At 43.6% G+C, this 19,609-nt stretch overlaps 1 protein-coding gene across 2 annotated transcripts in view; it reads right to left on the reverse strand.

Moving 5' to 3' along the window:
* The window catches only part of COL25A1 (collagen type XXV alpha 1 chain), a 971,115-nt gene that overhangs the window by 175,321 nt on the left and 776,185 nt on the right, over nucleotides 1-19,609 (reverse strand). For both annotated transcript variants that reach the window (XM_029596536.1, XM_029596528.1), the window contains exons 16-17: nucleotides 1,832-1,864; nucleotides 1,650-1,685 (exon numbers count right to left, since the gene is read on the reverse strand). In XM_029596536.1, the coding sequence (XP_029452396.1) occupies nucleotides 1,650-1,685; nucleotides 1,832-1,864 (69 nt within the window). The remainder of the gene's footprint in view (nucleotides 1-1,649; nucleotides 1,686-1,831; nucleotides 1,865-19,609) is intronic.

Here is a 19,609-nt window from a genome sequence, read left to right on the forward strand (position 1 = left end):
AGAGAGAGAGGGAGGGATTGCTTCTCTTTTGTAAATGATGAGCTGGTGGCTAACTAGGGGGAGGTAGAGAAAGAGGGATGATTTTATTTTCTTATTTTTTAAATGACCAACTGGTGGCTGACTAGATGGGTGCAGGAAAGAGAGGGAGAGATTTTTTTTTCAATGATGAACTGGTGGCTAGCTGGGAGGGAGAGGGAGGTATTTTTTTTCTGAGGGCAATATTGTTGGCTGGCTTGGAGAGGAAAGGAAGAGAGAGAGAGAGGGGGGTATTTGTTTAAAAATCAGAGCAACTATTTTTTTTTCAAGACAATTTTCTTAAACTGGCTAATTACCTTCTTAAAATAGCACAGACTAGCAGCAGGGTCTAACCCATGGGATTAAAGATTGGGTGGAGGAGGGATTTAATCTTCCCCAGCCCTGTTCTTTAACTTCCTGGAGGACCCTTCTCCTCCCCTCCCCTTCCCATCAGCACTGCAACTGGTCCACGTAATTTAAGAAAGGTTAACTCGCTGGTCCCTGGCATACAAAAGGTTGAGAAACACTGGTTTAGCTGATGTCTTTCTATAAATATTTTGCAAATGCATTTCCATGAAATAAAAAAAAGGGAAAGCACAGTTTTAGTTATGTCTGCTGCCCTGGATGCACGTCAGGAAAATATTTCTTTAGTAATAAATGTATTTTCTCCTTATGAACTGGGAAGGAGGCATCAAACGGACAGGCACCTCTATTCCCTTACAGCATAAAAGTAACTCTGGTTCAGAAACATTAAAAAACAAGAAAGATCTTTCATAAAGAAATGCTGGACTTTTTATTTTGTGTTTCTAGTCAAACCACTGATGTTTATTTAAATGCATGCTCTAAAGAGACCTGCAATGTAGAGAAGAGATTTCCTCTCACACCCCCTTTCGGGGAAAGGACCTTAAATCCCAACCCCCAGTTCAATATTCTCTGTTCCTATAGGTCCAATGTATTTAATACATATCTGAACAGTGTGAAAAGCTGCAGGTTAATTTTTGTCGAACATGCAAAGTTAACATTCAACCAGGTTTTAGCCATTCATGGTTCAGTTAGTCCCCCGATATTCTGAAGCTAAGGAGACGTCTGACATGACAACAGTTCTCCGTTATTGGAACCAGAGTCAGCAACAGGGTTATTTTTAAACCCAACCTTCACAAGGCAGGCATTATTCTGTGCAGTGAGCCATGCGGGAGGGTGAAGACAGGAGGAACATGCCTGTGGAAACTATACTGCATGATGAATGGGTCCATCGATACCTTGCATAGGTTAAGAAAGTGATGTAGAGCAAGTCTGGATTTCTATCCAAAAATATACACTTAAAAAAAGAAGTCTCTCCTGACTTCAAGCGATCGATCGGTTGCTGTTTCACTTTGCAATGAACCTGTTAAAGTAACCCAACCATGGAATGTTTAGCAAAACAGCTGGCTGAACCCAACTCCCCCCGCTTCATGGTACTATTTCACTTCCAGTCTGACGTAAAAATGTTGCTCATAGCCTGTTAAGTGAAAAGACACTTTCTATCACCATTACTTGTCATTTATAGGATGCAGGGGACTTTAACAGCAATGATTGGTGTAAATAGACATTGAACTTTTAAATGAACCCTGCAGGTGAATAGTTTGAAGTGTTACCTTTTGCCCTGGTCGACCAGATTCTCCAGGTTCACCCTATTATTAAAAAAAAAAAAAAAAAATCTAGTTCATAGGAGTTTATTAAATGAGATCTGTGAGGGGAGAAAAAGTAATTACACCAAGGCACAGAATTCATTAACAAATACTTTTGAAAACAAACCAAACCAAAATAACATTCTTACCTTTATTCCTGCAGCCGAGTTTCCAGGGTCTCCCTTAAGTGAAAAAGCAAACAAAAAAGGAAAAGCACATTATCAATCTATATATACATATGTATGTATATTTGTGTCACTGCAGCATGCTCAACAAAAGTCAACCTTTATTGTCCATACTGATACAAAAACATTGGCAAGGTGACTTGTCCCCAGCAGCAGGATAACAAAGTGTCACAAGAGCACAGCCTGCTGCAAGAGTACAGCCACCGCCAGTCAAAATGGCATCATCTGCAACGACCCAGCTGTGGCCAAAGAACAGATTTTCTTTCATTAAGTCAGCATCAGCACATCTCCCATCTTTTGGCAGAAACTGAACCAGGACAGTCAGGGTACTGTGCAGAATGCTGGGTTCTTAATATGACTTCTGAAGAGATGGGCTGCCTTTCTGTGAAATTCAAAAGTGTGAACAGGAAAAAACCGAACTTCCTCCTAGCTGGTCTGGAATCTGGATATCTTTTCTATAGCCTGAGCAAAACTGTTCCCCCCCCCCGGAATAAATATCTCTGGCTATCTGTTTATTTATACTCAGCCAAAATGAGCCATTTACATTGTTCTGAATCTGGACACTAATCTGGTCAAATGCAAATCTTTCCTCTGTAACTTGTTGAAAGCGTGAAAGTGAAAACAGAACGGCATCAGCCCTAGACACATCACAGGGAGCTTGGCAGTGTTTTGAACCTGCAATGCAAAGGTAGTGTTGTTGCACCATCCAGCAAAAGGGTAGCAGTTTGAATCCAGAGAATTCTCCAGAGTGAATATGAGAATAAGGAAAAAGTCAGAATTTTTTAAAAATTATTTACTAAGAAAGTAGCATTCAAGGTACTGCCACAATTGAAAGTATACAAGGCTATGAGACCTGACTGGTTAATCCCATAATCCTGAAGAAGCTAAAGGAGGTGCTGCTTGTACCCCTCACAGATCTGTTCAGTTTATCACTTAACCAACAGAGGCTACAAGAGACTGGAGAAGAGCAGATGTAGATCCATGCCACAAAGCTGGGAATAAGGAGAAAGTGGAAAACTATAGACCTGTTAGTTTAACAACAGTGTGGACAAAGGAATGGAAGCCCCACTGATGGGCAGAAGCCAGTGGGTTACAGGATCATAGGTAACACGGGGGCCGATGCAATACAGTGTGCTCAGCCAATAAGGGGATTAGTGCCTCTACAATGCACGTGCAACGCGGAGTGAATCTAATAGCACTAATCACATGCAAATGAATGTGATTGAGGCTATTAGTGTTCACTCCTGATGCAAAAAAAAAATGTGCGTCTAGGATGCACATTTAGCGATCAGAAATTAATGCCTGCCTGGAGCAGTCGTTAATTGCTGAGCACTCCTTAAACCAGTACAGAAAAGCAGAAAAAAAAAACTGCTTTTCTGTACTGCCTCCTGCTTAATATCATTGCAAAATTAAGTAGGAGGGAAAAGTAAACAAATTTTAAACAAAAAAAAAAAAAAGTTAAAAAAAATGCTGGCAGTCCGGTGCAGGAAACGGACGCTCAATTAAGAAGCGTCCGTTTCCTGAACCCCCCTGGCTGTGCGGCGTTTAGGAAAACCGATGCCGATAAACTCAGTGTCAGTTTTCTTAACCCACAGAGGCCGATGCACTCAGGCTCTGCTTAGCAAGAATGCACTAGTGGCGCGCAAGTGACCCTAGCGCCTCCTTGCTAACGCGACCTCCTAATTTAAATATTGCATGGTGCCTCCAGGGGGGGCGCATTAAGAAACTATTCAGCGCCCGCTTTCTGCGCCAAAGTATTGCATCGGCCCCATGGTTTTACAAGCGAAAAATCTTGCCAAACATTCCTTCACAGTCAGGCCGATACAATAAAGTGTCCTCAGCCGAGCGCACTGTTTTACCCGCTGTTGGACATGCATCCACTACTCCTTATAGTACAATAAGGGATTTAGCATGTCCAAAACGTGTGTCCAAACGTGTGTCCAACCCCCCCCCAAAAAAAAACAAACTAATAGAGCTCATCACATGCAAATGCATGTGGATGAGGCTATTAGCTATTTGCCCTGAGATACAGAAAAATAAATGTGCACCCAATCCACACATTTTACATTCAGAAATTAATGCCTGTCCAAAGGAGAAACTTGAAGACCTGGAAAACAGGTCATGAAGAGCAAATCTTAGGTTTCATGGTGTTTAGGAGACAGACAAATCTGTGGACTGTTTCCAGACAGTAGAAAGTATCTGTGCCATGATTTTAGAAATAGAGGACTCACCGGACCCAGAAACCACAATCAAGTTAGAGAGGGCGCATAGAGCACTTGGCACTCAACATTGGAATTTGCCGTGTGGTATCATAGCCTGCTTCCACAGTCAAGGAGATAGTGGCTCAACTAGCCAGAAGCTGGGGTCCATTGACTGGCAAGACCAAAAAGTGGAAGTTCTTCAAGATTCTTCTCCTATTACCATCCAGAAATGAAGAGAATTCAAGAGCATAATTTCCGTGCTGAAGAGAGAAACCATTAGATATAGATGGTTGTTTCCTTTTGGACTTTCTTTTACTTTTCAAGGAAAATCAGTTAGAGAGAAGACTATGGCAGCAGCTGCGTTGTTTTTGTGAGAAGTGGGAATCACTGTCTCTTTGACAGAGGATCAACAAGTGGACCACACTCTGCAACAGAAGAGCGCAGAGAGTCCCAGGTGCTGGGAGAAGACTACGGTGGCAACGAAGGAGTCCCTTGTTACCTGGAACGAAGAGTGGCTGAGGAGAAAGTGGGCACTTTGGGTTTGGTTTTGCCCTTTGTGGGGTTGGGTTTTGGTCAATATAATATGGGATGGGAGAGGCAGGCTGGGTTTATAGAGCTCTCTTGGAATTGGTTAATTCAGTTTGACATGGGGGACGGGGTGGTGAGACAGCTCAGTTTGCTTATAGGGGAGGGAGGGATTCTTTTCTGATGGTCAGAATAAAAATAATGTCAATGAATGTTAAAGGTCTGAACTCCCCTTTAAAAAGGAAATTGTTGGTGAAGGAAGCTGAGAATATGTGAGCCAATGTGATTTTTTGTCAGGAGACGCATTTAATTGTGCAACATGAGTGACTGATCAGGTGGGAGCCTATTCGACTCAATATTTTGCTTTCTCCAAAAAGCTAATAAATATGTGGGAGTGGGGATAGTATTCTCTAAACAGTTAGTGGGAGATGTGTAGGCAGTTGTTAGGAATACAAATGGGAGATTTATAATTCTTAAAGCAAATTTACAAGGAGAACCTTTCATTCTTGTCAACGTCTACGCCCCCAATATTTCTCAGGGGAATTTTTTTCTCTTCCCTGTCAGAAACTCTGCCTGGCTGGGTGGAAGGTCATCTGATACTTGGGGGAGACTTTAATATATCCAGGTACCATTTTTTAGATAATTCTGGTGGGGTGAGTGTGGTATCTAAGATTCAAAGGGACAAGCTTAAATCTTTGCTCTCTGACTGGAATCTAATGGACAACTGGAGGTTACAACACCCAACAGAGAAAGATTACTCCTTCTATTCTAAAGTGCATTACTCATATTCTAGGATAGATTTCCTTTTACTAGATACGTTTTTGGTGAACCAATCACTAGGATCTGGGATCGTCAATATTACCTGGTCAGACCATGCTCTGGGGTGGGTGGAGCTTTGGTTCGGGAGAGAAAATGCAGGCAAAAAATACTGGAGATGGAATGAAGACCTATTGACTTGCAAATCGTTTATAGCAGACATTGAAACTGACATTAAAAGAATATTTAGCTATTAACAATAATGGGGAGGTTACGCCAGCCGTATTATGGGAAGGTATGAAGGCAATTTTGAGGGGATGATTTATCTCTAGAGCAGCACTCTTGAAGAAAGAGAAGGATAAATCGCAGGTTGTATTTATTTATTTATTTATTTATTTATTTATTTGAAGAGTTTTATATACCGATATTCGGTTGAGCCATCATAACGGTTTACAAAAGTGTTCAATATCATGTAACAGAGCATTAGAAAGAACAGTACTTAACAGATGGGTAGCAGGTCATAACCAATTGAACTATTAAACAATATCAGAGAAATAGATCTCAAGTCCAGAAAGATTTAAGAAAGGATAGATGGGGAGGGAAGGCAGAAAAGGGAGGAAGGGGTGAAATTATGCGGTAAACAATTGGGAGTTTATTTGGAGGTCGGGATCATTAGATGATTGAAAGTCAGTGAGGAATTTGCGGAACATTATTGTTATTATTTATGCATAAAATAGCTAAACTAGAGCTTAAACATAAAAGGCATAAAGAGGGTTCTACTTTTGTTTTGTTTAATTTAGCGAAACAAGATCTGCATAATTTAGACTTGGCAGATATAGCCATGCAGATGGATAGGGTTAAGCAAAAGTATTTTGAATTCAGCAACAAGGCAGGGACAATCTTGGCCAGGAGATTGAAAACTAGGGCTATGCAAAACCACATTTTGAAGATCATATCAAGGAGGGTAAATACCTTTAATGTTAAGTATATGCTGATATTAAGTACCTCTTCTCTGCTAAATCTGCATGGGCTCTGATTAATGGGGTGGGATGGGAGGAGGGAGGGTGAGTTAAGAGGGCATTTGGATGGGGATAACAGGGAAGCTTTTTAGCGGCTTTCTTAGGTCAGATATCTGCTTGGCTATGTTTATATGGCTGTCTTTGGTTTTTCTGTATCTCATTATCAAATGTGGCCTTTGTTTGTTTGCCAAAGGGGCGGTTCAAGGGGCAGGGCAGTCTGGGGGCGGGGCTAGAGGCGCTTGGCACAGAGGCCATTTGCCAGGGTGCTGGTGCGCACAACTGCTCCTCCTCAGCAGCAGGAGCAAAAGGCAAGATAAGAAATTTGGGGGTATTTAGGATAGGGATGGGGGGAGTGCAGGATAGGGGAAAGGGAAGGGAGGTTAGGCTAGGATGTTGGGAAGTTCCTGCCCAGTGTGCTCCTTAATTGGAGCTCGCCAGTGTGCATGTTATAAAATCGTGCATCCATGTGTGCGTGCCGGGTAGCACACTCATGGGCACATGCACATAACGTTTGAAAATCTACCCCACATTTTTCGTGAACATTTACTTATATACATTTCAATTTTCAAAAGTATATGTGTGTGTAAGTCCAAACCTCTCCCCAGTCCACCTCCAAGAATACTTCCCCAGTCTGGGTAAATTTATGTGCATGCATGACCTAGGTGTGTAAGTTTATTCTCATACTGAGTTGGCAATTTTTTTAAGAAACCATTTCTGCTTGTAAACACCAGTTTTACTTGCAAAACTCCCTTTAAATATTACCCTCCTTATGGAGGATACTACTGAAAACAGATCTCTGCAAACAATTTACTGCCAACAATGCCCTTTCTAACTCTCAGTTTATTCCAATCAACAAATAGGGTCAGACCTGACAACCACAGAAAGTTTCTCCTTCTCAAACAACTGTTAAGTGCTTATATACTGTCTTTACAGCCACTTTATTAGAGGTTGGAAGAAAAGGTGTCAGAATGGCTGATTTGTATGGATGATAGGGAATAGAAATAATTAGATACATTTCTCCCTATATAAAAATTGCTTTCCAACACATTTGGTTTTAAAAGAAACACATTAAACTGTACCCACTGTGAGGCTATTATCTAGAGCAGCTGTACTGGAGTAATTTCCCTAAGATTATAGATCACTGCAAGCCAACCTCCAGCTTCAAAGCAACACAGGATCAAAGTACATAATTGTGTTTTTGCACAAAAATACTAGTTTACACTGAGAAGCCTTAGAATTTAGTGGTTACATACTGGTATGCTGGACTGATATTACAAAAAGTAACACTGATACAAAAAAAAATCTTTTAGTTTCTTTGCTTTCAAAAGAAACTTTCTGTGCCAGACTGCGAGTGCAGCAATAGCATACTGCAAGGTTTGGATTCAGTTCTTCATTCTGTTGCCTATTCCTTGGGCCTGCTGGGGCTACTTCAGAGAAGCACAAAGCACATCATTGCTGGCTAAATGGAGGCTTGCATTGGCTGAGCAAGTCTGCCAGGGCAGGACAAAACCAGACATATCCAGTCTTTAGAATATGGCACAATAACTGCACTGCACACAAGTATGGGGGCAAATAGCTGCCAATTCATGGCGTTTCATCTAGAGATGAGCTTCGTTTTTTTGTATCGTGTCGTTTTTTGAGTCGGACGCTTCAGGGTAAAGTTTGTTTTTCCTCGGTTAGTTTTTTGGAAAAACGAACAAAAAACTAAACGGGGAAAAACGAAACAGGCCCAAAAAACGACGCGGGAAAACGAAGCTCAAAAAAACCCACCCCAAGCATTAAAATTTACTATAATACATTAAATTCACCCCCCCACACACACCATCCCAATCCCTCCCTAAGACTTACTAACATCCCTGGTGGTCCAGCGGGGTCCCGCGAGTGATTTCTCCCTCCCGTGCCGTCGGGATCTCGGACCTGCCTCACATCAAAATGGCGCCGATAGCCTTTGACCTACTATGTCACAGGGGCTACCGGTGCCATTGGTCAGCCCCTGTCACATGGTAGGAGCAATGGATGGCCAGCGCCATCTTGTGCTCCAACCATATGACTGGGGCTGACCAATGGCATCGGTAGCCCCTGTGACATAGTAAGGGCAAAGGCTATCGGCGCCATTTTGAATACTGGCAGTCGATGGCGAGATCGTTCCCGGACCCCCGCTGGACCACCAGGGATTTTTGGCAAGTCTTGTGGGGGACAGGACTTTCCTCACTCCAAATCACATCAAATCTTCACTGAGGTCTACTATGCTGTTTGTACATCTCACTCTGCATGTAAAACTGGCCCCAAAACCCTACACCACCATGAGTTACTAGCTGGCCCTTCTATAGTGATAGGAATAGTTGACTACTATGACAGGCTTATAAAGAGTCTCTTTCTCTCTCTAATTTTTTTCCATTTGAAAATGATCACATTTTGATTAATCTAGGCCTAAATTTGTATATGAGACAATGGAGGGTTAAGTGACTTATCCAAGGTCACAACGAGCAGCAGTTGGATTTGAAAGCCTGGTTTCCCTGGTTTGTAGCCTAATCCTCTAACCACTAGGTTACTCCTCCTTTATTCATGATTTTATAAGTGGAAAAGCCCTAGCCTGATTAACCTCTCATCATAGGAGAGAAGTTCCATCCCCTTTTTCATTTTTGTCTCCAACCTCTGCACCTTTTCAGTTCTGCTATGTCTTTCTTGAGATGGGGCAACCAGAACTGCACACAATAGTCAATGTGTGGTTGCACCATGGCTCGATGCAAGGGGAATATGTTATTTTCCATTTTATTCTCATTCCTTTTTGGAACATTCCTATATTCTATTTGCTTTTTAGACTGCCACAGCATACTGAGCAGAGGATTTCAATCAATTTTCTACATGGACTCCAAGGTCCTTTTCCTGGATGATGATTCCCAATATATAACCCAGCATTGTGTACCTGTAATTCAAATTATTTTTCCCTATGTGCATCACTTTGTACTTTTCTACATGAAACTTTATCTGCCATTCAATTACCCAGTTTCCTAATCTCACAAATTCCTACTGCAGTTCTTCGCAATCCTCAGCTATTTTAATAACTTTGAATAATTTTGTATCATCTGAAAATTTGATTACCTCACTAATCATTCTCTTCTGAAGATCATTCATGAATATGTTAAACAACACAGGTTATAGTACCGATCCCTGTGATACTCCACTAATGAATTTTCTCCATTTAGAAAACTGACCATTTAGTCCTACTCTCTGTTTCTGGGCTTTTAATCAGTTACCAATCCACAAAAGAACATAAAATTTGCCATACTGGGTCAGACCAAAGGTCCATCAACTTCAGTTTCCTGTTTCCAACAATGGCCATTTGGTCAATCTAGGCCACAAGTACTTGGCAGGATCCCAAAAAATCAATAGATTCCATGCTGCTGCTTATCCTAGGAATAAGCAGTGGATTTCCCCAAGTCCACCTTAATAATGGTTTATGGACTTTTCTTCCAGGAACTTGTCTAAACCTTTTTTTAAACCCAGCTAGACTAACAGTTTTCAAAACATCCTCCTGCAACAAATTCTAGAATTTAATTACGTGCAAAATAAAAATATGTTTTTCCTACTTATCTTAAATGTATCAACTAATAAATTCATTGAATGTGGAACCTTGCATTATGTAGCTATAATTTAGGTTGCTTTTTCCTACATGCATCACTTTGCATTTGTCCACATTGAATATCATCTGCCATCTGGATGTCCAGTCTCCCAGTCTTGCAAAGCCCTTTCGAAATGTCTCACAATCTTCTTGTGATTTAACAACTTTGAATAATTTTGTATCATTAACAAATTTGATCACCTCACTCATCGTTCCCATATTTAAGTTATTTATGAATATGTTAAAAAACAGTGGTCCTAGTACAGACCCCCAAGGCACTCCACTATTCTCCATTGAGAAAATTGATGATTTAGCTCTACACTCTGTTTTCTTTTAGCCAGTTCTCAGTCCACAACAGAACATTGCCTCCTGTTCTATGACTTTTTAATTCTTCAAGAATCTATCATATGGTATTTTGTCATTTGCTTTCTGAAAATCCAGAATCACTATATCAATTGGCTCACCTTTACCTACATGTTTATTAACACCTTCAAAAAAATGTATCAAATTGGTGAGGCAAGACTTCCATTGGCTAAATCCATGTTGGCTTTGTACCATTAAACTTTATCTATCTATATGTTCAGTAATTTCTTCTTTAGAATACTTTCAACCATTATTCCCAGCACTGATGTCAGACTCACTGGTCAGTAATTTCCCCAGATCACTTCAGAATCTTTTTCAAAAACCACCGTTACACTGGCCACCCTCCAACCTTCAGGATCCGTAGCTGACTTTAATGTTTACAGATTACCAAGAGTAAGATTGCAATTTCATTTTTCAGTTCTTTCAGCACTCTGGGATGTATACCAGCTGGTCTAGTTGATTTGCTACTCTTTAATTTGTCAATTTTCCTTAGTACATCTTCTAGGTTCTCTGAGATTTGTTTCATTTCCTCTGAATCATCATCTTTAAATATCACTTTTGGCATGGGTATCTGCCTTATATCTTCCTCAGTAAAGACTGAAGCAAAGAATTCATTCAATCTCTCTGCTATTGCCTTGTCCTCCCTTAGTGCCCCTTTTAACCCTCAATCATCTAATGGTCCAACCTCCCTCACAGGCTTTCCACTTCAAATGTACCTTTAAACGTTTTTATTATGAGTTTTTGCTTCCACAGCAAGCTTCTTTTCAAATTCTGTCTTTGCCTTCCTTATCAATGCTTTGCTTCTAACTTGCCAGTGCTAATGCTGTTTCCTGTTTTCTTCATTTGGATTCTTTTTCCATTTTTTGAAGGATTTCCTTTTGGCTACAATAGCCTTTCTCACCTCTCCTTTTAACCATGCTGGCAGTCATTTGGCCTTCCTTCCATCTTTTTTAATGTATGAAACAATGTTCCCTCTAATATTTGACACAAAAATTTTCTCTCTTGCAACTTTTTATATGCTGAGCATAAATTTGTATGCTACGAGCCAAATGTGTCCAAGCAAGAATAGTGCAAAAAATATCAGATTTCCAATATCATATTTAACTATTTTAATGAAAATCTCTATTACTTAACTGATTATGAATCAAGAATAGGCTAAGTCACACTTTGCTACTGCTGAAAAATTCAACTAATTCTGTACAGCTAGACAAGGGGTGGGCAATTCCAGTCCTCGAGGGCCACAAACCTGTCGAGGTTTTAGGATATCCTAATGAATATGCATGAAATAGATTTGCATACAACGGAGGCAGAGTGCATGCAAATCTCTCTCATGCATATTCATTAGGGATATCCTGAAAACCAGACTGGTTTGTGGCCCTCTAGGACCGGAACTGCCCACCCCTGAGCTAGACACATTGTGACGTAAAACAAAACCCCTCAAAAAAGATGATTAAAATCTATATAGGAAACCTATCATAAAGTAACAGTAATGTGCTGGTGTATCTGCTGAAGGACCTGTTCAATAGATCTCTAGAAATGGGAGTGGTGCCATGGGACTGGAGAAAATCAGTGGTAGTCTCACTTCACAAGAGTGGTAGCAGAGAGAAGGCTGGAAACTATACATCAGTTAGCCTCACCTTGATGGTGGGAAAATTAATGGAGACTTTGCTGAGGGAAAGGATAGTGACCTATCTACAATCGGGTGGCTTGCTGGACCTGAGGCAGCATGGACTTGCCAGAAGAAGGTACTATCAGACAAAGTTGATTTATTTTTTTCATTGGGTGACTAGAGAACTGGATCAAGAAAGCATGCTTGATGTGATCTACTTGAATTTCAGCAAAACTGTTGATACGGTCCCACATGGGAGGCTTGTGAATAAAATGAGAAGCTTGGGAGTGGGTGACAAGATAGTGGCATAGATTACAAACTGGTTGATGATAGGAGACACTACACAAAAGACCCAAAATAATATAACATGTAACCAAATCCAGTAAAGGAGCCGCTAGAAGCAGCCGTCAACACACGGAGCTTCCCAGACCACTTTGACAGTGGAATAGTCCACACTTGCCAAACAAATTCTGACACTACAGCACAGACAAATAGTGTTCCACAAGTCTCTCTTGAGAATATTCAGCCCTTGAAGAAGGAGCTAGTCTCCGAAACATCTAGATGTCGGCTGTGCAAGATCGACTACAGAATAACACAAGATAAGTGGCATCAAAGGCTTCTCTTCAGCCATTATCAACGTAATAATCTGGAAGTGGACATCCTGGCTAAAGAGCTATATCACTGAGGTACCTAATGATTTTGAAGCCTAACGTGGCTCACAGACACGATAGCTGAATTATTTATCAGCATCGTATGAAGGTACACTCAGATTTAAATTGACATTCATATATAACAGGTCTCATATTGCTTTGATGATAGGAGACAGCATGAAATGGTAAATGGAGAGTGAACCATGTTAAGTGGAGTGCCAAAGGAATTGGTGTTGGGACCAGTTCTGTTCAATATCTTTGTGAGTGACATTACAGAAGGGATAAAAGGTAAAATTTGCATATTTGCGGATGATACTAAGATCTGCAACAGAGTGGACATGCCTGAAGGAGTAGAGAGAATGAAAAGTGATTTTTTTTTTCAATTTATAATTTTATTTAGCATTTGGTAGCAAAAACTACGCTGATGTCATAAACAAGCCAACATAAGATAGCAAGCATTTCTAACAAAGCAAACATATCATGTAACTCAGTTTCCCCCACCACCCCCCATCCATGAGCTCAAGCAAGCGAAACCTAGTGAATAGTCCAGTACGAACGAGAGAGACCGAGAATAGAAGTTGAGATTGAGATTGTCCAGGGTATCCTCAAGCTACTGTGTTGTGAAGTCCAAAAGCATGGGATGTTACAAAGCTGCTTGCTGCCGCTCCCAACTGATAAATGGGTGCCAGATGGCTCGAACCTTGGGCACAGAGTCGTGAGCCTCAGCTGTGATTGCTGCCATTTTGTAATAAAAATGTACTTTATTTTGTACCAGTTGAAGAGTGGGTGTCTCTGTCTGTTTCCAGAACTATGCAATAGCCATCCTTGTTGCAATAAAAACCTGATGACAGAACAAGTTGTGATCCTTATTTGTAACCGGTGGTGGGAGATAAAGTAGCATAAATACAACATCCTGTATGCCTTGGATTCCCAAGATGCCTTCAGTCCACACAGCCACCTCCTTCCACAATAGTTGCACATGTACACATGACCACCACATGTGAAGGAAGGTACCACATTGTCCGCAGCCTCTCCAGCACAGTGCACTCACATGGGCATATCTCTGGTGTAAGGTGTGCGGGGTGAGATACCAACGGGTAAGTAACTTATAGCAATTTTCTTGCAGAGAGGCAGACACAGAACACTTATGAGAATATAAATAAATCCTGTCCCATTTGTCCGTCCTCAGTTCATGCCCCAGGTGTTATGGGTGCGTCCGCCACGCCGCTGACGGGCCGAGGGTTTGGGCGCCCTCGGGTACATATCGTTGGCGCGAGGAGCACGGCCGTCTCTAAAGCAGGTGGTGTGAGCCCTTGGGCCACGGCGAGAGCTAGGGAGGAGCCCCAGCCACACCGTGGGAGGTGAGCCGGTGCTGGCATGGTGAGCCAGGCATGTACTGAAGCAGGGGTTAAGGAGCGGAGTCTGACCCTCAGCCGGACCTGCACGCCCGTGACAACCAGCAACGCAATGTTGGTTGATGAACGGTCCTTCGACTGTTCCAAGCCCTTTCGGACCTGCCGCTGGGTAACGGCAAAGGACGGCAGGCCGGACAGAGGACGAGGGCAGACAGAGTCCTTAGTACACGGAAGACATCTTAGACGAAGGCTAGTGCAGACATCGTAGACAAGGCTGGTGCAGAGACATCAGAGGCAAGGACTGGTGCAGAGACATCAGAAGCAAGGGCTGGAAGGAGACATGGGCACTGTCCCTCAGGGCGCCCTACTCAGCCCACCCGCGGGACTGAGTCGCGGACCACCCTGTCCCATACGCGCCCTACACAGCCCAGGAAGGCTGGTCGCGGACCACGCTGAGAACAGGAGAGCGCAGGGAAGATCCAGGCGAGAAGGAACTCCAATGCCGGGACCAATGACATCTGAAGCCCCATCGGCTGGCAGGAAGGGAAGCTCCAGAGCACAGGGACGAATCCCTCCTGTTGGCCACTCCAGGGCCCAACAGGCCAGAAGGCTCAGGAGCCAGACGAAGACATAGGGCAGAACAACCGGAACTGGATCAGGACCTGGATCAGGCAACTGGATCAGGAACTGGATCAGGCAATGTCAGGAACAGACATCAAGGCAAGTTCAGGAACAGACATCAAGGCAGAGACAGGAGAGAGAGCCATCAAAGCACAGACGACCACGGAGGACCTGGATCAGCAGACAGAACACAGCAATGTGTAACGCCAATCCGAAGGCCGACATCAGGGCTGGAAACAAGGAACAAGAAGACATTGAACACGAAGCCATCAAGACACAGGAGACCATGGTAGACCTGGATCAGCAGACAGAACACAGCAATGTGCAAGGCCAATCCGAAGGCAAGTAGCAAGTGAAATGAGAGTCCTTTTATACTGCAGGATGTAGGCAACTCCCTGGGAGTTTGCCTGGGAGTTTGCCAGGACCGCCCCTTGCTGGCCCTATAACTGGGGTGGAGAGCTGCGGGCCGGCCCCTAGGGAGAAGGGCGTGGCCAACCAGGAAGTCCAAATGCAGCCAAGCAAGCCACAGGCAGGCCTCAGGAACAGCTAGGCCTCCCAGGCCCTGGAGCAAGTCCTAGATGGTGCACAGGAGAGGCCCTGGCTTCGGAGGGAAGGTAAGATACCTCCTGTAGTGCAGCAACAGGGGGGATCGTAACACCAGGTCTGCCTCCCAGTAATTTACATGCAGGAAAGGCTGCAGCTCTCTACCCAACAATAAAGCATACAACTTAGAAATCATACCTCTCTTTGTATCTATATCTTCACAATAGTGTTCCAGGAGTGTTTTACCCTGTTGTAAAGAGGATAGTACCGGAGGGGTGTGTAGTAAGTGGAAAATCTGGCAACCAGCCAGAAAGTCCCTGTTAGGCAGCTGGTGTATACTTTGCATGTCTGCCCAAGTCATTGGGGACCCTCCTCTTAGAAGGTGTGCAAAATGATTGATGCCTTTAGATTGCCACTCTGAAGGTTCGGTTGTCTCGCCCCATTGGAAACTGAGCTAGGTAATGAATGTGGGTGGAGTAAAAATATTCCCTCTTACCCACTAAGTGCTCTTTCCACATTGACCACAATTTCATAGTTGTATCTAAGGACAGTGGCAATATCCCATGTAGGGTCGTCCACGTATGAAGAGGTTGCCAAACCATAGCTGCCAGAGGCATCCCCCTATCAAGTGCTCCTCAAAAGTCACCCATGTTTCGCCGTACTCTGCCTGTGCATATCCGTAATAGCAGTTAGCTGCACGGCTGCGTAGTACCATTCTAGGTTTGGCACCCCCAAACCGCCCCTGTCCTGTGGTTGGTACAGTAAACATCTGGATACCCGGGGTGGACGCCTGCGCCATATGAAGTCAAACAGAATTCTTTGCCTTGATCGTAAGATAGCTGAACTAATATAGATTGGTAGGGTGTTAAAAAGGTAAAGAAACCTGGGCAGCACATTCATCTTAATAGCGACTTGCCCCAGCCAGAAATGGTGATCCCGATCCCATTTTTGGAAATCTCGTTTTATAGTGTTGACTAACGGGGTATAATTTAAATGAAAGAGGTCCCAAATATTTGAGGGATGTTGTGACCACTCTAAAAGGGTATTGCCTCTTCAATGCCTGGAGGATAGTTTGTCAGCTGTGACATTCAGGATTTTGGTCTTATCCATATTAATCTTAAAACCGGACACCTCACTAAAGGTTCGTATTTCCTTCGTGATGCCTCGAATGGATGTAATGGGATTAGTTAGGGTGAGTAGGATATCGTCTGCAAAGAGTGAGATTTTTAAATGCAGCTGTCCCATGTGCACACCCTCGATCTGCTCTGAATGCCAGACCCTAGTTGTGAAAGATTCCAAAAAGAGTGCAAATAGGAGTGGGGACAAGGGGCAGCCCTGGCGAGTTCCCCGTTGAACCAGGAAGGGATCCCCTTATCCTCCATTTACCTTGATCCGTGCAGTCGGATCCTTATATAGACAACGTACCCATCCCAGGAATGCGGGTCTAAATTGCATCTTAGCCATTGTTTGAAAGAGGAAGTCCCAGTGCACTAGATTGAAGGCCTTCTCCGCATCTATAGCCAGTAAAACCAGGGGGACCTTCTCCTTCGTCGCCCACCCCAGTATGTCTGAAACCTTGCGCAAGTTGTCCGCTGCCATTCTATGAGGGATGAAACCCAGCTGGTCCCTATGTACCAGCTGGGGAAGTATTAAATTTAGTCGCGCCGCTAATATCTTGGCCATTATCTTCAAATCTACATTTATTAACGATATGGGTCGATAAGACCCACATTGGGTGGGGTCCCTCCCAGGCTTGGCCAAAACAGTAATGCCCGCCACATTTGAATATGGAGGCAAAGGTTCTTCCCTCAGACTGTTATAAAAGTTAGTGAGTGGGCCGACAAGTTACGAACTGCACTTCTTGTAGAAATCACTCGTGAACCCATCTAACCTGGGTGCTTTTCCATGCTTAAGGTCTGATATAGCTGTTTGGACTTTCACTTCACTAATAGGACTGTCCAGGGATTGCTGTTGGGCTTCTGAGAGTGTTGGGAGTGTTACGGATTGTAAATATTGAGCCATAGCCTCGGATGAAATTCCTTGGTCCTTACTATATAGGAGGGAGTAGAATTTAGTGAAATAATCTCTAATATCTTTGGTAGTGGTTAGTATTTGCCCTTCGTGATTCTTTATCTTGGCTATATTATTCTGAGTAAGGCACCTTATCAGTTGCCTAGCCAAGATGTGACCCGTTTTGTTATGTCTCTCAAAGTACTTCTGTTTGGTCCGCTCTAGAGCATGCACTATATTAGAGAACTCTAGCATGTTCAGCTCAGTCCATGCAGCCGTAGCTGACGAAGAGTAGCCTCGCTAAAAGTTTGGGAATGTCATCTGGCTAGCAAGCTAATAGTGTTAACTAAGGTATTCCGTTTGTTTTCCCTTCTTCTTTTCAACACAGCCGATAATGTTATCATTCGCTCTCGGATTACCAGTTTAGAACACTCCCACAGAGAGCCCGCAGACTGCATGGACCCCATGTTAATCTGAAAATAATCCCGAAGGTGATCCAAGATGAATTTACTATTATCTGGATCCCTCAGCAAGTCATCCCATAGGCGCCAGAATCTAGGGCCGGGGTCCGGATCAGCCACCAATACCGAGGCCCAGACCGGGGCATGGTCGGACCAGTAATGTCCCCTATACCACATCTATGACCTGATTTTGGAGACCCTTGTCCATGAGTAGGAAGTCAATCCTCGAATAGGTATTGTGTGGGTTTGAATAGAAAGTGTAGGACCTAGAGGTAGGATAGCGTTGCCTCCATATGTCTGCTAACTCCCAGGTATGCATGAGCCTGGACAGTTCTGAAGTGGCAGTCCAGCCTCCGGTTTTCCTAGGATTGGATGTGTCTATTCTAGAATTGCGTATTAAATTGTGGTCTCCTCCCCACAGTATTTGACCTTCCGCATAGTTAGTATGTTCCCTAGCGATTGTAAGAAAGGACCCTGGTCCTTATTTGGCGCATAGACAGTGACTAGTGTAAGGACCTTCTCATATATTTGGATTTTCAAGAAAAGGTAGCGACCCAAGGGGTCTGCTAAATGTGACCGGTAGGCAAAGATGACGTGTTGCGCAATGAGAATACCAACCCCCGTATACCTAGCTTCTTTCGAGCTGGCAGCATAGTAACAGTTAGGATATCCCCGGAACTGCAGCAGCCGTTCATGATGTTTGCGGATATGTGTCTCCTGGATCATCGCTATATCTACACATTGGTGCTGCAGGTCTCGGAGTAAGAATTGCCGCTTGGTTGGGGTGTTATGGCCCTTGACATTAAGGGACCATAATTTCAAAGCCATACCATTTCTTCCCCTCCAATTCCTCCTTATGCTCCTGAACAATATTCCCCCTTCATTAGCTGTACAATACAATATACAATACAATATACAGAAAAACAAATCCTTTGAGCTCATGGATGTTTCCCCCCTCCCTTCCTATTCAATGAGAGTATATGTATCCATCCCTCGGATACCGCCCGTAAGTGGGGTCTGCGTTCCCTACAGGATAGCCGCTTACCCGGCATCTGAAAAATCTCAAGTCTCGATGCCGATCTCAAGTCCCGAATCATCCATATTTCAAGTCATATAAATGGGCCAGATCTCATGCAAAGTTCCAAGATTAAGAGAGCTTACAGTATTTGGCCAAGAATGCTCCATCTTCTGTGACAGTCCATCATGATCTATCCGTTGTCACCTGCGGTCAAGGATTTGCGATGTATACGTCCTTCTGCTTGTGAGTTTGCGTCGGCCCTTTCTGGCGCTCTAGCCGCTTGGTGTTGCCCACATTCTGCCACCTGGTGGTAGGCGCCATTTTTGCAGATGGTGTCTCTGTCCACGTGGCTGGTATTGCTAGTGGCAGATTAGCTTTGAGAAAGGCCTCTTTTGCTTCCCTTATGTTCTTTATCCAGTGCATGATGCCTTCAACTACGAATTGTAAGCCAAAAAGGGAAAGTCCACCTGTATCTGATGTTGCACTCCATTAGTACTGTGGTTGCTGCCCTCAGCTCATATCGTTTGCGCAGCATAGTTGTTGCCAAATCCTGATAAATGTAAATTTTATGGCCCTCCCAGACCCATTCCCTGTTTGGCGGGAAGCATTAAAGAGCAGCAATTTTTCCTGGAATGTCTGCAGGCAGATGAGCAGGTCTCTAGGTTTCTCTGCTACTCGTGGCCCCAGTGTTCTATGCACCCCAGTTCCTGATTCTGCATTCGTTCTGTTGGCCATTAGAAATTGAAAGATTTTCGCCGCCACTTCCCTGCAGTCAGCATACTCCTGCAGCTCAGGTACCCCGCAAATGCGGATGTTGTTGCACTGCAACCGGTTCTCTAGGTCTTCAACCTTTTCTGCCATATTGCTGCTGGTCGGTCGCCATTTTGTGGACCAGGTCCTCCTGTCTCTCGACCCTCACATCCAATTCGTCCACTCTATGGCCCATTGCTGCCAGGTCCTCCCACACCTCGGAAATGGATTGCATTAGG

The sequence above is a fragment of the Rhinatrema bivittatum genome, chromosome 1 (assembly GCF_901001135.1).
Source record: "Rhinatrema bivittatum chromosome 1, aRhiBiv1.1, whole genome shotgun sequence".
Classification (NCBI taxonomy): Eukaryota; Metazoa; Chordata; class Amphibia; order Gymnophiona; family Rhinatrematidae; genus Rhinatrema; species Rhinatrema bivittatum.